This window comes from Betta splendens, chromosome 12 (assembly GCF_900634795.4).
Source record: "Betta splendens chromosome 12, fBetSpl5.4, whole genome shotgun sequence".
Lineage (NCBI taxonomy): Eukaryota > Metazoa > Chordata > Actinopteri > Anabantiformes > Osphronemidae > Betta > Betta splendens.
The window spans coordinates 14,298,012-14,321,514 of record NC_040892.2 but is presented as its reverse complement, the minus strand read 5'-3'; the positions used below and the strand labels follow the sequence as shown (position 1 = coordinate 14,321,514).

The following is a 23,503-nucleotide window of genomic DNA, read 5'->3' as shown; positions in this document are numbered from 1 at the left end:
CTTGTAAAACTATAAAAACTGTTCAGATCGTTTCTAGACGATAAAACGTTGTCAAGGCATCGACAAGGACAACTAACTTGCTTTTCCCTGCTTCAAACTGCTGCTGTAACTGAGAGCAACCCATGCGACATCGCCAGTAAATCTGGAAACGCATTCATTGGTTAGGGCGCTTTAAGGTGTATGAACTGGTAAGGAGACGGCAGCAGCAACTGAAGAGCAACTAAATAGTTGATGTCTTCCCCGCTGACAGGCGCATTCATTAGATAATGCACTTACCTTGGCTGACAGTTCAGTTGAAAAACACACTCAATCTTTATCAAACCGTCCCTGAATAACATCTATGAACTGCAGTTTCTTTCTTGATTATCCATGATTATTTTGGAAGAAGCGCAAATCATCGCCAGTCCAAATTGTGCAATTAATACTGTGTTACAATAAAGGTAATAAATAATAATAATAGTATTTTTAATTTAAAATGCATTGCATATTTTAAACAAATGTCGAAGTGATACAAATAAATTAGACCAGAAAGCTACGATAAATACATGTAGAACAAGCTACTTGCTGCAGACCTGCAGCTGATCACACCACCTGATGCTGCCCAGTCTCCCACCCCGCCCCTGAGACGGTCCAGCACATAACTGCAGGGTATAAGATGCTGGCAGGGAAAGCATACATGGAGGGATTATGGCGTCATAACCAAGTGGCTGGCATAGTATTCAGGAACATCTGCGCAGAGTATGGACTGGAAACCCCAAGGTCAAAGTGGGAAACACCTCCCAAGGTGGTAGAGAACGAGCGAGCCAAGATCCTGTGGGACTTCCAGATAAAGACAGACAGAATGGTAATGGCGAACCAACCAGACATTGTGGTGGTGGACAAAGAACAGAGGAAAGCCGTAGTGGTGGATGTGGCAATACCAAGCGATGGCAACATCAGGAAAAAGGAACATGAGAAACTAGAGAAATACCAAGGGCTCAGAGAAGAACTGGAAAAGGCTTGGAAGGTGAAGGCCACAGTGGTGCCTGTGGTGATCGGAGCACTGGGGGCAGTGACCCCTAAATTGGAGGAGTGGCTACAACAGATCCCTGGAATAACATCCGACATCTCAGTCCAGAAAAGTGCAGTCCTAGGAACAGCAGGGATACTGCGCAGAACCTCAAGCTTCCTGGCCTCTGATAGAGGACCCGAGCTTGAAAAAATGGATGAGACCACCCGCGTGGGGTGAGAAGGGAGTTTTTTTTTTAAATATGGTACCATCAGAGGTTAATCACAAAATATGAAATCTTGCTCACTGGATAGCTCAATCGGTAAAGTCGCAGGACTTGTATACGGGTGGTCCCCGGGTCGAATCCCGGCGAATAAGCATCCAGTGTGGGTCCTTCAAGCTTGAAGACCCTACCGTCTACCTCATAATGATGAGAGACAATGAACCACATGAGATAACAAGGTCTGCGTCAGGTGTTGGGAACCAGAGCACCTTGTCGAGAAGTGGGCTACCAGAGCACCTTGGCCAGAAGTGGGCTACTGGAACAAGAAAGAAATGGCTAAGATGCAAGAACAGGGCTCTGTTGGAATGCTACTACTCAAGTAACCCTAGTCAGGGGGGATACATGCAAAGAATGTGCGGTGAATGGGAATGGACAAAACCCACATTCAAGGCTGATGGCGATTGACGAGATACAACACAAATGCTACAGCAAGGGGGAGCCAGGACGCCATGTCAGAGGGGAGGTTACACGATCTCCCCAACCGGAAATTGGGTACGAAGCCCCATTGAGCACAAATACGCTGAAAGATAAGATCATCAGAAAGTCTCATGGAAGATGTAAATGCAGCATTGAGAGTGATCCCTACCACAACAATCCTCAAAAGGGTACAGTCCCATCCAACTACCGGCCAATAACTGGGCCACCATAAGTCACTTCCTCTACATGTACGCCAAGAATGAGCGAGACATCGACTCACTGATCCACACCACCAGGATCTACAGCTCGGACATTGGGATGTCATTCGGACTCGAGAAATGTGGGAGGATGGTGACAAAGAGAGGCACGGTAATCCACACAGAAGGGATCTCACTCCCAGAAGGAACAATAGCAGACATTGAGGACAGTTACAAGTACCTTGGAATACCACAGGCGAATGGCAACCTTGAACAGGCAACAAGGAATGCGGCAACAGCTAAATACCTCCAACGAGTAAGGCAAGTCCTAAACCAATGAGCTGATATATGCTTCAGCATCAGTGATCCTAGAGGTGCTTGGCTATTAGAGCAACCATGGGAGCATGAGAAACAATACCCACCATGGAAACAAAGGTTGGAGGCAAAAATCAAGGCAGCTCGGAGGGAAGTGAGCCAAATGACAGAGGCCCCATAGGTACAGCCAGATGACCATACCTAAAGCTGGGGAGGTCAAGCCCCTGTCAAAGACAAAGAACATAGGAAATCCGTAGTGGTGGATGTGGCAATACCAAGCGACGGCAACATCAGGAAAAAGGAACATGAGAAACTAGAGAAATACCAAGGGCTCAGAGAAGAACTGGAGAAGGCTTGGAAGGTGAAGGGCAGAGTGGGGCCTGTGGCCTAGGAACAGCAAGGATACTGCGCAGAACCCTCAAGCTTCCTGGCCTCTGGTAGAGGACCCGAGCTTGGAAAACGGATGAGACTACCCCGCGTAGGGTGAGAGGAAAAAAAGAAAAAAATATATATATATAAATAAATATATATATATATATATATATAAATAAATATATATATATATATATATATATATATATATATATATATATATATATATATATATATATATATATATATACACATACATACATACATACATACACTGGCATTATGGAAAATTATCAATGATTGTGCTTTTGTAACGTTAGGGTATGGCCAGTGATTATGGTTTAGGAGACACATCAATGTTTTTATTTATTTAAAAACGTCAGTTTCTCCACTGTGGCAGGTCTTAGATAATATCTTTTTGACATTATTTCTTCTGCTTTGGAATACACCCGCTCATAAGGTTTTGCCACCGCTAACTTATATAAATGGGGATATACATTTTCTTGTCTCTTCCAGTATTGGAGCCTGCGGCAAAATCCGAACCGCTTCCTGAATCAGTCATGTGGTACGGCCGGGCCACGAGGCTTTGCGTGTCATAATTTTCAGCCCCACCCCTAAATGAAGCGAGCCTCAGTACGCGCATTGTGGAAACACTGCTTCCTTTACTCGGCACACGCTTCGTAGCCTCGATACGGAACGTCACATCACTATCTGTCTGTCAAAAATAAAGATATTTCTAAACCAGGGCCTATGTTTGCTTTGTGGCAGCGCATGTGCCCATCACAATAGTATAACTTGTATCAGTTAAACTTATTAAAAGTGAATAAATGAAAATAGAAAATCTTTCATCTTTTCTATTGAAGCCTCAGTGCACCATGATTCTGCCTTTCTTTTTTTCTGTTGCTGCCCAGGCAAAAGCCTTGTTGTGGACATGTGGAGTTCATCACTACGTGGGATGTCTGGGTGCCTGGTTTCATTTCCACAGTTAGCAGGTCCTGCAGGTTACTGCCTGTCCTTTTTCTACAAACTTTATGGACCCAACACAGGTGAGCTGAAAAGTGTTACCATGTAAAATAATGATACAAAAAAGTAAGTTTGTGCTGTTGTTACAGTGTAGTAGAACCTGAAAATGGTTGACGTAGTACGTTGTAAATATGAAATATGATTTACTTCTTTGATACATTGGCATTATTTTCTAAATCACATTTATGGAATTTCAAAAAATGTACTAATTGAACCATCTCCTCACACCATCCCCTCAATGTTTAGGTACTCTTAATGTGAAACTGCTAAGTAACCACGGTTATGAGACTGTTCTGTGGACACGCAGTGGAGCTCATGGCAATGTGTGGAATGAAGCACATTGCCCAGTACCACATCAGCTCACAAGCTTTCAGGTACAGGAAAAGTGAAAGCAGTGTAATTGGCCCTGCACTTATAGCTACCTCGTTGTAGAAAAGTAGTTTAACCAAGAGATGGTTCTTATGACTAACAATCATTGTCAGTAATCTGAACAATCTTGACCTATAAGATTAAAAAAAAGAAGGTTTTAAGCCTAATCTTAAAAATGTGTGCCAGCTTCTCAAACCTGAAGAGGGAGCTGGTTCCACAGGAAAGGAGCTTGGTATCTAAAAGCTCTGCCTCCCAATCTACATTTAAAGACTCTATGAACCACAAGTAGCTCAGTGTTCTGAGAACAAAGCATTCTGCTGGGAGCAAAAGTAACTATGAGGCCTTTAAGATTAGAAAGAGGTTTATCATTAATCTCAGGAGTGTAGTAAGTTTATCTCTGCATTTGTCTCATCCCCATGGAGGGGCAATGGGCAGCCAAGTGGCATTGTCATTGGAACTAGTGTGAAGTGTTGTTGCTCAAGGACACTCATGACTCAGAGGTGGGGATCAAACCAGGGGGTGTTCTGCCTTCCAGATCAATGATCTACACACTAAGCAATCAAACTACAAGAATGCACCAAAAACAAAGTATGCAAGCTTTAACGCCCCAGCAGTACCCTTATGGGATACAAGGGTACCCTGTAAAGGTACTAGTGTAGGTATAATGTACAGAAATGGCTGCTCATTCAGCAAAGCAGTCCTGGGATCCTGCTAGGATACTGCTGGGGCGACAGAGCTTGCGTACCTTTTTAGGTACATTCCTATACTTTGGCAAGGTTCTTATAGTTGGGTCTAAAAATGTAAACCTTGGATGACATAACATTAGCCTTAGATTCTACTGTAAGGAAGCTTGGTGTCATCTCTGACTAAGATCTCTCTTTTACATTATATATTAAATAAATCTCCAGAACCAGCTACTTTTAGCTTAGAAATATAGCTAAAATTAGAAGCATACTTCTCTTTCAGCTTATCCTGTCAGGGGTCGCCACAGAGAATCATCCTTTTCCATCTAATTCTATCCTGGGCATCTTCAACACACACACCAGGCAACCTCATGTCTGCTGTTAGCACATCCATATATCTCCTCCTTGGTCATCCTTTTGCCCTCTTGCCTGGCAGCTCCATTTCTAACATCTTTCTACCAATATATTCACTCTCCTAAGGGGTGCCGAATGTAAAAGGAGCATGTACTGTTTAACCAGTTTTCTCACATTTAACTAAATGACACAATATGTTTTCTCACATTTAGCTAAATGTGACAAAGTCTAAATGTAAATGTTAAATGTAAATATAAATATTAAATGTAAAAATAAATGTTAAATAAAAATTTTAATGTTCAATGTAAATGTAAATATTATATCTAAATGTAAATGTTAAATGTGAAATATAAGTGTTAAATGTAAATTTTAAATGTAAATGTTAAATGTAAATGTTAAATGTAAATGTTAAATGTAAATGTTAAATGTTCGCAGAGTGTAAAACTGAATATTCATGACACTTGCAGGTAGACTCCACCCCTACCCTCAAACAGCGCTCGTAATGCCAATCTCAAATCATACAGACTCAAACACCTCAAACAGTGTGCGCAAACCCCGCCCACATCTGACCTGGAAACCTTTATTTATAGCTTGCAACTTAAAACAACGGCTAGCTAGTGAAGTTAGCTAACTAGTTCTCCACCGGTGCAACAGAAATATTCCATTCAAGCCTACTCAATTCACCATTAATGGCGTTTACGACACCTGCGGAACAGCAGCTTGAAGTGGAACCTCAGCCCACGCACCTTCTATTACAGCCCGTTCAATCTCTGCTAACGGAAGGGGGCCGGAGCTGATGACCATGCTGGCTTTGTTTGACTTCAGGTTCCCCTTCAATTTTGTCCACTGATCCAAAGTCAGATGTGAGTGGGGCTGTTCTAGGTGTTTGAGTTCACGTCACTGATCTGAGATCGGCTTAACATTTAACATTTGCATTTAACATTTACATTTACATATAATATTTATATTTAGCCATTATATTTATATTTACTATATACATTTACCATTTACATTTATATTTATCTTTTATATTTAGACTTTTTCACATTTAGCTAAATGTACTTGTTCCCTATTATGTCTAACCTCATCACTCCTAAGGAGAACCTCAACATCTTCATCTCTGCTGCCTCCATCTCAGCCTCTTGTCTTTTCCTCACTTGCACCGCTTCAACCCATAGAGGTGCGTCTGGGCCAGAGTGTGCATTGTTTACACTGCGGACCAGCTGATTGCGCTGCGAGATCAGCTGAGAGAAGGTGAGATGCTCCAGACCCGCTGTCCCATCTGTCATCATGGGAAATGATGGACGAGCTGGTGGCGTTCACACAGCACCAGCTGGAGTACAGGACGAGCAGCGTCCTACTGTTCACAGAAACCTGGTGTGTCCTCCACTCATCCCAGACTCAACTGGACAATTTTCATCTACTGCGTGCAGGAGGACAGCGGTAAGAGGAAGGGTGGGGTTTGTTAACATCAAATGGTGTATGCCAAGACATTGCACTATCAAAGAGAAGCTTTGTAACGGAGACATTGAGCAGTTAGCGGTGGGTATGAGGCCATTCTACCTGCCAGAGGAGTTCACACACGTTACAATAATTGCTGTCCGCTAACACAGACACCGCACAGTGAAGAGGTGGACAGCTGAGAGCAAGAAGGCTCTCAGAGACCGTTTAAACCCCACTCAGAGAGGCTCTCAGAGACTGTTTAAACCCCACTATGTGGATGGAGCTCTGCGACCCACATGGGAAAGACATAACGGATTACATAAACCTCTGCTTTGAAAACACTGTTCCCACAAGCCGTGGGTCACCCCTGATATTAAAGCTGATATTAAAAGACGAGAGCAGAAACTGAGGAGAGTGAAAAAAAAGGTCAGGAGGAAAGTGAGGTGAAGTCCAGCCACAGGAGGAAGATGGAGGAGCAGCTGCAGCAGAACAACATCAGTGAGATGTGGAGAAGCCTGTAAACCATCTCTTGCTTCAAAGCAACACTCTCGCAGGCGGAAGGGGGCACAGGTGGGAAAAGAGCTCAACAAGATCAAGGCCAGAATAACAGTTGTACCAGATGGCATCAGCTCCAGACCCATAAACTCCTGCGCAGGTGAACTGTGTGGAGTTATGGAGCATGCCTTCAACCTGAGCATTAAGCTGAGGGTGGTACCAAAGCTTTGGAAAACCTCCTGCTTGGTACCAGTAGCCAAGACACGGCATGCCAAAGACCTCAGCAGCTTCAGACAAGTGGCTCTGACATCACACCTGTCAAAGACACTGGAGAGACTGGTCCTGGGTCTCTCCACTCTGAGGTGGGGACGTACCTGGACCCGCTGCATTTCGACTACTGACACAGCATAGGAGTCGAGGATGCCGTCATCTTCCTCCTACCCTGAGCTCTTTCTCACCAGGAGAAGCCCAGCAGCACTGTGAAGATCAAATGTTTTAATTTCTCCAGTGCATTCAACATTGCATCCAGCCGGTGCTTCTGAAAAACAAAGTGGAAGACGGTGTTGTGGACTTCCATCTGACGGAGTGGATTATGGACTAACTCACAAACAGGCCACAGTTTGTGAGAGCCAGAGACTGTGTGTCTGACACTCTGACCTGCAGTGTGGGGACCCCATAGGGGACTGTACTGGCCCCTTTCCTTCTTCAGACACAACTGTGTTCTGCATAAGTTCTCTGATGACTCTGCAATTGTTGGACTGATCATCGATGACGACGATGATGATGATGATGATGATGATGATGATGATGATGATGATGCAGAGTACAGAGGACTTACTCAGGACTTTGTGTACTCTTACAAGTACCTGGGTATGCAACTGAACAATAAACTGGACTGGACTCAAAACACGGATGCACTGTAAGGAAGGGTCAGAGCAGGCTCTACCTGCTGAGGAGACTGCTGTCTTTTGGAGTGAGGGGGCCACTCCTAAAGACTTTCTATGACTCTGTGGTGGCATCAGCCATCCTGTACGGTATGGTCTGCTGGAGCAACAGCATCACGGTGAGGGACAGAAGGAGACTAGACAGGATCATCAGAAAGTCCATCTCTGTCCTGGGCTGCACTCTGGACACGGTGCAGGAGGTGGGGGAAAGAAGGGTCCTGGCTAAACTGACATCCATCATAGACTACAACTCTCACCCACTAGAGGACTCACTGTCTGCTCTGGAGAGCAGCTTCAATGACAGACTAATCCACCCTCACTGTTTGAAGGAGAGAATCCGCAGATCTTTCCTACCTGCTGCTATCAGACTGTATAATCAGGACTGCGATTCCCGGCCCGGGTGCCTTTCTGTGTGAAGTTTGCATGTTCTCCCCGTGCTCGAGTGGGTTCTCTCTCCCATGGTCCAAACATGCATAAAGTTACTTGGTCACACTGAATTGCCCATAGGTGTGAGTGTGTGTGAATGGTTGTTTGTCTCTGTATTGCGATGGACTGGCAGGGACACCCTGGACAGGTCGCCAGTCCATCGTGTACCCAACCTCTCGCCCAAAGATAGCTGGGATAGGCTCAACCCCACACGGGAATAAGCAGTAGGATGGATGGATTGTTAAGTACCTCCCACTACATTCACTCACCCACTTCATCAGTGGTTAGCTAGTATTCTCCTCTGTACAATATATGTGCAAACTCTGTGCATTATTTTATTATATTTACACAATGTGCTGCAAATTTTTCTGTGCAACATTTGTGCAAACCAGTACAAGATTTATATTTATTTATTGTGCAGTAACCCTCCCAGTGACCTCATACTCACTCTACCTGTAATGTACTACATGGTACTGTGCCAACAGGAACTGTTCTGTTGCTGTATTCTCTAACTCTGTACTTGGTGTTGTGTGAAGTAATTTCTCCACTGTGGGACTATTAAAGGTTTTTCTTATCTTATCTTATTTTATTTTATCTTATCTTTCTTCTCTTATCTTATCCACCCTCGCTGTGCAAGAAGAGATATCACAGATCTTTCTTTTTACCTGTTGCTATAAGACTATACAATCAGAACTGCTAACTACCTCCCATTACTCTCATTCATTCACTGCATCAGTGTTAAGTGTTAAGTCTCCCCGGTACAATATTTGTGCAAAATCTTTGCATTATTATATCTATTCTATATTTACACAATGTCTAACAATTTTTCTGTGCAACATTGGTGCAAGATTTTTATTTATTACTGTACAATAACCATTCCAGTGATCCATACTCAGTGTATCTGTACTGTACTGTGTTGTACTGTCCAAACACAAAGTGTCTTTTTAACTGTTTTTGATTATGTCGCTTTATTCCTCTGCCCTGTACTTGCTGTTGTTTAAAGTATTTTCCACGCTGTGGGGTTATTAAAGATTTTTCTTTCTTTGAGTCTTGCTGATAGTCTTCTGTCACACAAAACTTCTGACACTTTGCTTAACCCGCTCCAACCCACCTGCATTTGCCTCTTCATCTCTCTTCCTCACTCCCAATCACACTGAACTGTTACTGAACAGTGATCCCAAGTACACCAGCACCTTCTTCACCTCAGCCCCTTGTAGCCTCACTCCTCCTCATTTAGATACATGTATTCTGTCGTACTACAACTGACTTTCATGCCTCTACATTCTATAGCAAACCTCCACCTCTCCAGCTGTTCCTTCACCTGCTCTATACTCTCATTGCAAATCACAATGTCATCTGCAAAGATCATTGTCCAGGGAGATTCCTGTCTGACCTCGTCTGTCAACCTGTCCATCAGCATAGCAAACAAGATGGACATAAAATTGATCCTTGTGTAGTCCCACCTCCACCTTGGACTCTTCTGTCTGACCTACATCACATCTCACCATATTTATATGTCCTGGACTACTCTGACGTACTTCTCAGCCACTCCCGACAACCTCATACAGTACCACAGTCCCTCCCTTAACACCCTGCCATACGCTTTCTCTAAATCCACAAAGACACAATGCAGCTCCTTCTGACCATCTCTGTACTTTTCCATCAACATTCTCAAAGCAAAAATGGCATCAGTGGCTTTCTTTCGGCACATGAAACCATACTGCTGCTCACAAATCTCCACCTTCTTCCTAAGCCTGGCTTCCACTACTGTTTTCCACAGCTTGTGTGACTCATCAACTTTATTCCTCTGTAGTTCCTGCAGTTCTGTGTGTCACCCTTGTTCTTAAAGATCGGTACCAGAATGCTTCTTCTCCATACTTCAGGAATCTTCTCTCTAGAATCCTGTTGAACAAGCCAGTAAGAAACTCCACTGCTGCAGGTGTGTCATCAGGACCAACAGCCTTTCCCCTCTTCATCCTTTTCAGAGCCTTCCTCACCTCATTTTTTTAATCTCTCTTACTTCCTGCTCCACAACATTTACATCTTCCTTCCTTCTTCCCCCTGTCATTTTCCTCTTTCATCAGCTCCTTAAAACTCCTTCCATCTTCTCTGTACACTCTCCTAGGTTGTTTGTACCTTTCCATCACTGTTTGGCCTTTGCCACCTCCGTCTTTACACTGCGCTTTCTTGTACTGTCTACGTTCCTCAGTCCTTTCTACATTCCACTTTCTTTTAGCCAACCTCTTCCTCTGAATCAAATTGTGATACAACTTTCCCAAAGAGGGGAGGGCAGTGGAAGAGTAGACATACTTAACATTAGCATACATCAGATTCAGTGTCTTCTCACCTCTGGTGGGACAGCTCAAAAACTAGGTGAACATAGGAAGTCACTTGTCGAGGCTGATGTGATTAAAGTCGCTGGAGATCATAAAGAAAGCGTCAGGATGTCTGGACTGCAGGTTGGAGATGACCATCTGTATTACGTCACATGCTGTGGGAGCGTTCGTGGAAGGGGTGATGTAAACAGAAATGAGTGTAATGTGTAGAAACTGTCTGTTAACGCTGGAGTCTATTCGGAGTCTGGAGATACCGTCATGCAGCCAGGTCTCCGTGAAACACATCCAACTGCTCTCAGCAAAGATTTTCTCCTCTCTCATTAGAGCTGTCAGTTCGTCCATTTTATTATTCAGTGACCACACATTGCCCATAATCAGCGAAGAGAGATGTGGCTTGAATCTTCTCACCTTCTCTTTGCATGGCTCCTTTCTTTGATCTTTGTTTTCCTCCACCATCTTTGTTTCCTCCACAAACTGTTTGTTCTGTTTTCAATCACCCTGTAGGGTAACAGCATCAGTGGCGGTTATTGTTAACCCCGAGTCACAACCAATGCAGTATGAAATTCTTATGGACAATACAAATGGTTGTTTTTGGCCTCATGCCCTTCCTGATGCAACCCTGTCTATTCATCTTGGCTTGGGACCGGCACAGAAATTACTGGCTTGCAACCCCTGTAGCTAGTTTAAAAAACTCCTTTCTGCTTATCCCATTAGGGGTCGCCACAGTGAATGATTCGCATGGTTGATTTGGCAAGTTTTTACACCGGATGCCCTTCCTGACGCAACCCCTTTCTGAGGGGATTGAACCTGGGCGACAGGAGCGCAATGCGCTAACACTGCACCACGGCAAGCATCCTCTCTCACATGAATTTTTTAATCTCCAGCTCATTAAAAAGCCTACAGCTAATTCTGTCAGGTCTTGGCCTTGTTTCCTGTTTTATTTTGTAACACTTCCGGTTTCTGTTCATCAGGTTAGTTTCCGCTTTTGTTTTGAAGGGACTTAGTTGTCATGTTTTTGGTTCCAATTTCATTTCCTCTTTTATGTTGAAGGACTTCCGGTTTTTGTTCATGTCACAGCTGTTCCCTGTCACTCCCGGTTCACCATGCACACCTGTCTCAGATCAGTAATCAGCCACCCGGATTTAAGCACCAGTAGTCACCACAGTTATCCGCCAGATCGTTGTACGCATGTCGTCACTTTCCAGCATTCCATTGACAGCTCACTTTGTGTTTGACCCCGTTCCGTGTTACCGGCTTCTGATTCTTGCCTCCTGATCCTGATGCCTGTCTTCTGGAAGTGATTAAGCCTGCTCCTTCTGTGCCTCTATATTAATGATTGCAACTGTATGACCTGGACTGTCTGAGACTACGATTCCCGTATTAAAGCCCTTTTACTTACCCCATCTGTCTGCTGCGTCTGCACTAAGCATTTGGGTCCTCTCTCTGCCGTTCCGTGACAAATTCAAAATGCTGCAGCCAGAGTTCTGATGGGAGTTAGAAAGAGAGATCAAATTTCTCCTAAATTAGCTTTGCTGCACTGGCTAGCTGTAAAATGTAGGATAGAATAAAAAATTCTTCTACTCCCTTACAAAGCACTTAAAAAATTTTAATTGTTCCTTTATATTGAGAAAAAAACAATGTTAGGGTTATAACAACTATACATGCTAATTTAAATTATTTTTAATCCCATGTCTTTTATTTTTAACATATATAACTAAAATGTATCCATGTAATATCTTTCATATAACATCCTAAACAGCTGGTGTTTGAAGCAGTTCGCTCGGGTTATGATGGACAACTGGCCATTGATGATGTGAACTTCATGGCTGCTTCGTGCAGCGCACCACGATTGTGTTCTTTTGAAGACCAGACATGTGCATACAGCAGCTCTGGTAAAGTTCAATGGTTCCACTGTAATGGACACGCCGTCACAACTACTGGACCGAAGAAAGACCACACTCTAGAAACCGAACTAGGTAGAAGAGATTTTTTCTAAATTATTTTTATGTATTGCACCTGCCGAGAACTGAGAGTAACCTGTGATTTTCCAATGTCTGATATGAATTCAGGTTTTTACATGATGACCAACACTGGAGCAAACATCCTTCCTTATGGTGAGACAGCAGTACTCACTTCCCCAGTTCGTCAAGGTACTTCCAAGACTGAGTGTCTCTATTTCTGGTATCAGAGAGGAGGAGTAAATCCAGGTGAGACATCTTTACTCACACACACACACACACACACACACACACACACACACACACACACACACACACACACACACACACACAATAATTTATTCCACAATTACAAGTTTCAGCTTTTTGCAGAAAAAGAAATGAGAGGCCTACTGGTTCAAGCTAATTTCCGCAGATATAAAACTGCTAGAGATCACAACACTCATTGGGTCTTTATGGCAAGTACAATTTTCATTTAATACACATGGCGCTGGGACAGCAGTCAACTGTAGATTCTTAAAGAGCTCCTACTGATAGAGAGATTGGGGCTACTGAAAAACATTTCCACCAATCCGTCCCTCCCAAAGTAGGATGCTGTACAGTTTTAATTGCATTTGTTATATACAGTCATCCAGGACTTTGGAGGCTGCCCCTGGTGGGGCCAGTGGGGGAGCCTTCGGGTTTGATGGCTCTCTCTGCTGGATCCCTCAGGGAACTGGCGGTCTTCCAAAGTTCCTCAAACTTAGCCACATACACATACATTTAGGGCCGGAGGGTGGGCTCTTTCACTGGGGCCTGGAGGTGAGACCAGTTGTGCCTCTTCCTGGGGCCACATGGGCAGCATGCCAGGGACCTACCCTCCCCATGAATGCAAATAAGTGAATGGTGTGGATGTGAACATGTATCTGAGAGGGCATGGGTTCACGTATGATTGAGTAGGTGTTTGTAGGAGTGTGGTGGTTGATGTGTGTGTGTGTTGATAGGGGTGCGTTTTCTGCTCAGGGTACATGGAAAATGGAAACGGTAAATTGTTTCACTGAGGCTTATTACTTACTATCAGCCTATATGGAACAATTACGTCTTTCATTGCCAGATTTATGTCATGAGTTTATAGAACTTATTATAATGAATAAAACTTTCATATGCATTATAGTTTGCATGATTTAGAAATGTATACATTACTTTATAAAGTTTACTCTACTTTATATACTTTATAGACAGCCATGATCTGTGAACACAATCTAAGTATGGAACACCAAAGTGTTCAATATTAAATTAATTAATAGGACAATATGAAATGAATATTTGTATGAATAAATGGGACAATTATGTAAACTGACCAGGAAATTATGAAATAATCACAAACATTTTCCAAAGTAAGCTTTTTATTATAAAATATGTTTCATTATGCTGTAAAATCTGCTCATTATAATGAAAATTTCATAATGATTATTTTCATAATAATACAAATTATTACAGATGGAGCGGCAAATTTTCGTTGCCTCGTTGCTGCAGGATTTCACACTGATCTTGTCATGACATTAGCATGACTTAGGTATCATTCCACCAAGCCCCCCTACACCAGTCATGACCCCCCACTGTGATGTACTTAATGCGTGGCTGCCTTGTTAACGCCCCCTAAACCTTTTTTAAGAAATGACCTGCAATTGCAAATTCATGCACCAGGTGGAGCAGTGATGTGTAATGCAGGCCCATAGGCAGATTGGAAGTGCATGAGGTTTGTGTGTGAGGTTTGTGTACTATATATTATATATATATAAAACAGAAATGAGCGTAGTTTATAACTGAACTTAAAGTTATTTATGTCTAAGCAAGAAGTAGAAAATTACAGCTGTTATGAATACAATGCCCTTAGTCAAACATTCAGTCAACATCCACATTTTATTTGTTTTAATTATACTGTATTGTATGTATTACTGTATTGTAATGTTTAGCTCTAAATTTACTGGCATTTTTTTTACAACTGACAAAGACCAAAAGCTTCCTCAGTCTGAGGGAAGTTCCATATTATCCTCCAGTTTGGCTTCACTTCACACTTGCAAAGAACTGGCTCGTTACGTGAACAAAAGACACAAAAGTGAGTAGGTGTGATGAACCCTCCCCCAAGAAGGACACCAGACTGAAAGAGTTGACATGACTCAACTTCAACACAACTTCACCTGAGCCATAAAAACCAGATATATTTGTAAAGTGCTTAAAAAGAAAATTCTTCATGGATCCATAACTTTAAAGGTTCCACTGAAATCAAGGCTCTGTTAACATAATGCTGTATGAAGGAATTTAGTTACTGGCCATACAGTACGTCTGCCTCAGAGGACCAACAGCCTGGTGGTTAAGGCACAGAAGCTCCCAGCTAGAGACTCCTGGTGTAAACTTGCCTCTGGTGTATTTTGTTTACCACACAAATTCAAGTGACAGAAAATACAGAGATCTGCATACATATGTGTTATGAGTTATGCCAGCTGATATTCTTTCAGTTCCGTGTCATTTCAGTCACCTTTTACTGCCAAATGTCACTGCAATCGGCTGATTGTGACTGCTCAATCATTTTCAAGTTAACTTACAGACTTTTCTTAAAGCAGAAACATTACCAAAAGTGCAGGAACCTTCAGTCTGAGTAAAGTTAGGCACTATCCTCTATTTACAATAGGCTTCACTTCACACCTGTAAAGAACTGGCTCATCAGTTGAACAAAGGACTGTGAGAAGGTGTGAAGACCATGTCCCCCATGAAGGACATATAATGTAGAAGCTCCTCGAGAAACATTTCTGCTCTAAAAGAATGTAGTGACCCAACTTTCAGACAACTTGGTTTAGAAAATGGTCAAATGACCTGGACGTTTATAAAATCTGTAAATAAAACTTGTTAAAAAGAAAGTGTTAAGTCTATGGCTTTAGGATATAAAAGTTTCTTATTTTAAACCACCAACTAACAAAAACAGTTTAATTAAAAACTGTGGGTGAGAAGTTGTGTGCTTTAACCACTAGGCTCTTATAAGTGATGGATGGATGAAGTAGTTCACAAATGTATCTGGTTACATCAGGTAACAGCACTGCAGGACTCTGGTGCTTTGGGGAGAAGGGGGTGGTGTGAAACCAGTCTAACTGGTGCTGTGGATTGGTCGTTCTGTCTGAAAAGAGGCTCTCTATTGTTATGTTCATCTAAGCTTGATTAGAACATTGAAATGTTCTTTTTTTAATTTAAAACAGCTCCTGAAGCAGGCAGACTGACACACACTACATTCAAGTGAATAAGAATAATATATAGAATGAGAATTTATTAATTTCATTTGTGAAGTCCAACTCAACCTAATACAGCCAGTAACTGATAAACCTCCAGAAGGTAGTTTGGCAGCTGTGGCAGCGTGAGCTGCCGATGCTTATCTATGATTAAAAAAAAAGTTAGTACAACATTCAATTCTGAAATGAAGTCAACTTTTCAAGTTTTCTCAACTTTTTAGTTGACTGTTTAGACAGACTATTGTCTGTCTGTCTGTTTGTATGTCTGTCTGCCCTAGCAAACAGTGTAGAACTGACATTATCAGATCTATGTCCTGTTCTCAGAACTGTGCCTATACTTGCTGTTTGACTCTAACTCTACGGGTCAGATACTAAAGCTCCACCTTTTGGTTTTAGCCTGGAATTGCGTCTTTGGTGCTAAAATGGGGGTGGCCTCATTAACATTTTTAACACCTTCCCCAGACAGATCAAGGAGGGGGGCTGCTGACAGTCGGCTGATGGGGGTGTGATAAGTGTGTGATCAGCGTCAGAAAGGTGACTGACAGTCGACTGAAATCAGCGAAAATGAACCGCTCCATCTGTACATCTGCCTTTTTATTTAAATCCAGAAGTTTTTATTTCAAAATGTAATTTTTCCAAAGTCGGCTTTTATTGCATAATGCCCTTTTCCCCAGTGCCGTATATATTTCATATTACCGTTTTACAGCAGAATGACTTTGTCTGTCAATCAGTGTTGGTGGGTGGGACCTGCACATGTATTGGCTGATCTCTTCACATCGATTCGCTTTCCTAGACACCTGTGAGGGGTTGTGTGGTTAGAGATGGCAGACATGAGTGAAGTCCTGGTTACTTTAGCAGATTAAGTAGAGATATATCATTTACCAGCAGATACTGTACTGTTTTGAGCTGTTTAGGCGATATTTTTTTAATGCTTGGTATGTTTTCGCTCTTGCTTGTGTTAATGTGTTCAGATTGAGGATGCCATACTCAACCATTTGTGATAAATTGAGCGTTGTGTCCATGTGCAATATAAAAGGAACCATTCTGTTGACCGTCCACGTCTTGAAATTCCAAATGCAGCAGTAAGGACTTTTGTGCTGTCTATGTCTATCAGGAACATTGCAATCATGTTTGCTGTGTCACCCAGTACGGTATGGAGGAAAATGGGGTGTAGCAAGCAACTTCATAACTGCAGTGGTTGCGCTTAGTGTCTGTCAAACTGTGACGCATCTGAATCCAGTTTTATGATGCGCAGATTTAAAAACTGCTGGGTTATAAATACTGACTGTAACATCAATGATGTTTAACATTCAGGCAACATTCTCTTGACTTTAACGTCGTTTCGGAGGGTCCACGAAGGCACCACGAGAAAGGTACGCACCAAAGCGAGTGGTTTGATCAGTAAAAGCAGTATACGGGAAAAGAAAGTAATAAGAAACCTAGTGACACTGTTTTGGTTAAAGCTCCAGTTGAATGCCGTATGGGGTGCCGAATGTAAAAGGAGCACCTATAACATGTTTTCTCACATTTAGTTAAATGTGCAAAAGTCTAAATGTAAATGTTAAATGTAAATGTTAAATGCTTGCCGAGTGTAAAACTAAATATTCCTGATGTGCAAGTAGACTCCACCCCTACCCTCAAACAGCGCTGGTCTCAGATCAGAGACGCAAACTCAAACACCTCAAACAGAGCGCACAAACCCCGCCCACATCTGATCTGGAAACTTTTGTTTTTAGCCTGGACGTGACTTTGGCTAGCTAGTATAGTTAGTATAACTAATTCTCCACCGGCGTCACAGAAATATTCTATTTAAACCTACTTACAGTAACTCCCCATTAATGGTGTTTACGACAGAACAGCAGTTTGAAGCAGAGCCTCAGCCCGCACACCTGCCGTTACAGCCCATTCTGTTACAAGCAAGGGTCAAACTGGACCTGAACAGTATTCTAAAACAAGCTCCCTGAGCAGGGAAACAGGCTACAACGGCCTACAAACTGAACTGGGAGGGAGGACCCAAATGCACGACCCACAGACAGGACTGACAATAAATTATTTAATAAATAAAACATACAGACAGAGGACAATACGAATTAAGGACGCTGCGTATGCAGGATAGGCCAGAAAAAAAACAATGCAAACTAACACATAACTCACAGGTTAATTAAAGATACTGCAGAGCAGGAAACTAAACGACCATCCTAAAAACACAAAACATGCAAACTGTATCTGAGATCAAAACCTAAATAGCGCAAAACTAACAGAAGTACTCACTGGTCAACTGAAGATCACTGCCAAGCAGGGAACTAAATTAACCATACTAAGAACACCAAACATGCAAACAACAGTACCTAACACAATCAGTGAACAAACACACAAAACTGGACGGAGAGCACGATGACACAGTAACATGTAATGCACCCACAAAGACCGTGCACAAACTGAGACCTTAAATACAAGACAGGACAGGTGAACCCAATCAAACTAATACAGGAAACAAGACAGAAACAAGGACACAAAACCAAAGGGTGAAACCAGGCTGCCCCTGGTGGCGTGGAAGCTGAGTCACAACACGTTCAATCTTAGCTAACGGTAGGGAGTCGGAGCTGGCGGCCATGATGGCTTTGACTTTAGGTTTCTCTCCAGTATTTTAGTATTTTTAGTACACATCACTAATCTAGGATCATAGGGGGTGGAGTCGACTTAAATATTCAGTTCGATCATTTAACATTTACATTTACCATTTAACATTTATTAAATTTAAGCATAGGAGCATAAGGAACTATGAGGTCTTTAAGATAAGAAGGAACTTTATCATTAAGTGCTTTGAAAGGTGAGTAGGAGAATTTTAAATTTTATCCTACAGCCAGTGCAGAGAATTGAATGTAAGAGAAATGTTATCTCTCTCTCTCTAACCGTAAAAAATTAAATCAAACAAGAGGACATGCCTGCCTGTGCTAAAACAACAGATAAACAGTTGTTACAATTAAATATTGAATGTAAAAAGTACATACCAATTAAAATTAAAATCTTCTATTGCCTATCTTACTGTTTTTGCATACAAACGTATATACCTTCACTCCTGAGCTGGGCAGCAGATGTCTGTGGACCAACAGTCTGCAGTGATTTCTCTGTCTGACAGCCTCCTTGCATGTGGGTAACTGAGATGTGCCCCTCTACAGTATAGAAAAAGACAATGTTACATTTACTGTAAATTTTATTGGTCCTACAACTATATTGGCTATGGTACACAAGCTATAGGTAACTGACCAGATAAGCAGCAGTTATTGTAGAGATGTGACTAATTAGCAGCTAAGCTTGCAACACAACACAGTTACCTTTCCAACTAATCATGTTAGAATTTGATAGAACAATTACATAACCCCAAATCACAAGTTGATTCAGACTGTGACACAGGAAGGGGTAATAACAAACATAACTGTATTCATCTGCTGTTTCTTGTTGTAGCGATCGACCAGCTGTAGCTCCAAAGTGCAAAAAGGCCTAACGGCATTATAACGGCTACTGCAACACACAAACAGGAGCGGCAGCACATGTCAACAGGACAAAAGCTCGATTCACCGCTCCCTGCCTGTCGCTGATCGAAGGCCCATAGCTATTAGCTGTTACCCACACAGGTGGGTGATTGCGCCAACTCAGAGTAGCACATTTAAAAAGGGACTAAGGCTCAGTTGACTGGCTGTAGCCGTTAGCAAAACTAGCTATTAGCTTGTCTCACATGTGGGTTACTACATTTTAAACAGACCCAACTAACATATTTAGATATCACAAGTATCAAGCACAAACTTACTACAGCGAGCTAGATCCACCGCTCCCTCCCTGTCGCTGCTGGAAGGGCGATAACGATCAGCTGTTCCCCCTAGGTATATGCGATTACAGAAAAAGGACAAACGCTAGACCCACCGCTCCCTGCCTGTAGCCGCTCAAATGCCGATAGCCATTAGCCTTTCTCACAAGTGGGTTACTCCATTTTTAACAGACCAACCAACATATTAAGACATCACAAGTATCAAGCACAAACTTACTACAGCGAGCTAGACCCACCGCTTCCTGCCTGTAGCCGCTAGAAGGCTGGGAGCTACCAGCTGTTCCCCCCAGGTGTATGCGATTACAGAAAAAGGCCAAAAGCTTGACCCACTGTTCCCTGCCTGTAGCCGCTTGAATGCCGATAGCCATTGGCTTTTCCCCACACAGGTGTGTGGCTGCAGGAGCTCACATGAGCACATTTGAAGGAGACAAAAGCTTGGTGGACTGGCTGTAGCCGTTAGCATAGCTAGCTACTAACTTGCCTCACACATGGGTTACTACATTTTAAACAGACAAACTAACATTTTAAGACATTATAAATATCAAGCATGTACTTACTTCAGTGAGTGAATGACGGACTGTAGGAATAGATCCTTTTTTCTAACAGGAGCCGTGAAACAAATCCAGCATTGTACGTATCCTCGTTTGAAATGCACATACATATAAATGCTGAGGCAGTGTTTCTGGCACCAGTCCATTTAAAATAAAAGTGACCCACAAAGTCCTCACTTGTTGATCCCTTGGTAAAGTGAATAGACTTTGGTGTTGGTTAAAACACCCAAGAACTGAACTATTTCTTGGGCGCTGCCGTGCTCGTCTGTCCACGGTGAGTGTGTGTGTGTGTGGGAGTCCAGTTTTGGTTCGGGATCATTGTGGGGGTGGTGGTTCAGGATTTGCAGGGAGGACTTCCTACCACTGTGACGACAACGGGGACCCCGCTTCAGAGTAGGACGAGGTCTGTCTTCATTGGATGAAAAAATTTACATTTTCAAAATGTGAAAAAAGGAGGAAATGCATACTACCGTGCTCAGTGTGTGTATATGTGACCCATAGAGTCCTAGGAACGCTCCAAAATGTCTAAAAAGTGAATTTTGCATGATATGACCCCCTAATTTAACCCTAACCTAAACAAAACTCAATTTCTTAATTAACCTCAGCCCTAAGTCACATTTTAACTCTCAGACAGTAAGGACAGTGGCCAAGATGTTGTCTTTGTCAAAATGTCCTCACTTTGGGCCTCACTTTTCATAAATGCACTCTTTGATTATGTGTCTTGCGCAGGATCTCTGACGGTGTATATTAAACCAGTGAAAGGAGACAGGGTGAAGATTTTCTCTGACAATCTAAACCAGGGACATGTTTGGCGACATGGCAATGGTGACATCTCAAGTGCCCTTGTGGAGTGGCAGGTAATGTGTAGAGACTTTAAACAGCTGCAGCAGAAATGATACCCTTAATTCAAGATTCAAGATTTAAAAAACTTTTTTATTACTTTATTATTATTTTGCACACTTTGATTGCTGTCACAGTTTGAGTTACACAGAAGATGGTTGGGAGATTAAAAATAAGAATGCGTTTTGAGAAACACCAGAATTCTCAGAGGATTAGAGATGTTTGTCTTGCCTTAGTTTGGAACTGTAGACTGCTGTGCAGCATCTCCCGTTAACGGCTTGGTTGAGCAAAGCGTGCCCTCTCTGATCCAGGTGCCACAGGCCTCTGGGCCAGGAATCGTCGCCCACTGTGATGATGATGGCTCGAGGTCAGCAAAGTAACAGTCAAGCCAGGCTGAACTTTTTAAGGTGTTTCAAAGCGCCAGCACTACCTAAACTAGTCCAAAAGGGAAAACGGGCTGGGATCAAATTTAATTAGTTCAATCAAAAACAGCGAGTCAATTAAGGACTGTTGGTTATTGTTTCAGTTCGCTGAGTTTCTTGAGATAACTTACTAAAATAACAAAATTAGCTGCTCGTTTGTATTTCTAAGTTTAACGTTAGTTTACAAAATTTAAGAACAACAAAAAAAAACAAAAGGTGACAGAAGTTTGAAGATGGAGGGAAATCCAATTCAACTAGGCTGTCACTGGTTTAAATACCCCTGGGGCAGTGGTCACTTCAGAGCGGAGAAATGAGTTCAACCAGTGGGGCAGACTTTCTGATAGCAACAGTGGAGAGGAAAAACTCCCTTTCTAACGAGAAGGAAACCTCCAGCAGAAGCATGTTGGATCTGGGCAGCCATCTGCCTCGACCGTTTGGGGTGAGGGGATAGAGAGAGAGGGAGAGAGAGAGAGAGAGAGAGAGGCAGGATGGTTGGACCAGAGACTGGATACAGGCAGGATGGTTGGATCCGCAGCTGCTCATCACAGACACCCAACTTTGAGTCCTATGATACCTGTAGGTGAGGACAGAGTGAGTCAAACTATTTGATTTGGATTACTCCTAAATTGTAACAATCATTTGGCACTCAAATAAGCAGAGAAGTCAGAGTGGTTAAATAGCTAAATTAAATGCATAGATTATTAAAGAGAGCTGAACAGCTCTCACACTATTGCTATCTTCGCTCTTTATTAGTGGGAGAGCTGAACAGCTCTCACACTATTAAGATCTTTGCTCTTTATTAGTGGGAGAGCTGAACAGCTCTCACACTATTGAGATCTTCTCTCTTTATTATTAGTGGGAGAGCTGAACAGCTCTCACACTATTGAGATCATACTTTAAGGCTCTTCTTGTTGACATAAGAGACTAATCTTTGCGTTTAATTACAAAATTTTTATATTTTATTTTTTTTTAATCACAGAATGCTCTTCAGCTTAACAATTTGCTAAAATAAAAAAAAATTAAAACTCATTGATGCATTTTAATTATTTAATGAACTATGCACATATGGCTAAGGTGAAGACTTTTTAGTTTATAGCAACATGCATTAAATTATTTTAAGAGTCATTCTTGTAAGCAAGTCCAATTAACTGAACGCCCATTTAAATCCTGTACTTTTTCACAGGCAATATTCATTCATGTCTCTGCTGCTCAGATTAGACTGTGCAGGTAGTGAGACACAAAATAACAGCACCTCTTGGTGCACTTCCTTTGTAGAAAGCAAGAACATTAATTTTCACACACCCCACAAAACACTGCTCATTGATGGTCACTCCCACACACAATCCCCTCACTTGCAGTGTACCACACAAAAAAGAAGAAAAACAAAAGAACACATTACAACCATAAATGAACAAAATTCTTATTTAATTTGACCAAAGTTATAAAAATTTTTGAATCCTAACTTTAACTATAAGACTTTAAACACAAAAAAACGGTTGTTTAACCCATAAGCCTTAGCGGCTCAGGGCAGGACTAACTGCTGTGAGCCAGTACAATATGTTAAAATTGAAATTGCAATGATTGATGCATGATTTTGTATCAAAATATTCTCATTTGCTTTAGGTTTAGGGTTTTGGCACTGTTGCAAATTTCAGGTGTTTGTTTAATAAAACAAACATAATAAAATAACTAAGGATTTATTTTCATTTGAGGAAACTCTTTAGCCAAGTCATCCTGAAGGCATTATGTCCGGTAGCACAGTGGTTTAAGTCCTTCACTCTTGAGTGGGACATCTGGGTTCGATTCCTCTTTGAGGCATGTATATGCAGTCACGTTATTGAGATAAATATTTCTGTTTCCCAGATAAGGTGAGTTATATCCTTAATGCATCACTATATTAGTAATCTATATCATAAACGAAGAATTTTAGAAAGTTTAGTTTTAGAGTAGGATCTATACAGCCACTCTAAGCAGTGATATGAGCAGCTACTTTGGCCCAGT

General features: G+C 42.1%; 1 protein-coding gene across 4 annotated transcripts in view; it reads left to right on the top strand.

The window, feature by feature from the left end:
- Window positions 1–23,503, top strand: part of mamdc4 (MAM domain containing 4) — a 95,590-nt gene that overhangs the window by 50,835 nt on the left and 21,252 nt on the right. For all 4 annotated transcript variants that reach the window (XM_029169785.3, XM_029169788.3, XM_055513128.1 and 1 more), the window contains 5 exons: window positions 3,484–3,618; window positions 3,842–3,969; window positions 12,405–12,621; window positions 12,715–12,852; window positions 20,970–21,097. In XM_029169785.3, the coding sequence (XP_029025618.1) occupies window positions 3,484–3,618; window positions 3,842–3,969; window positions 12,405–12,621; window positions 12,715–12,852; window positions 20,970–21,097 (746 nt within the window). The remainder of the gene's footprint in view (window positions 1–3,483; window positions 3,619–3,841; window positions 3,970–12,404; window positions 12,622–12,714; window positions 12,853–20,969; window positions 21,098–23,503) is intronic.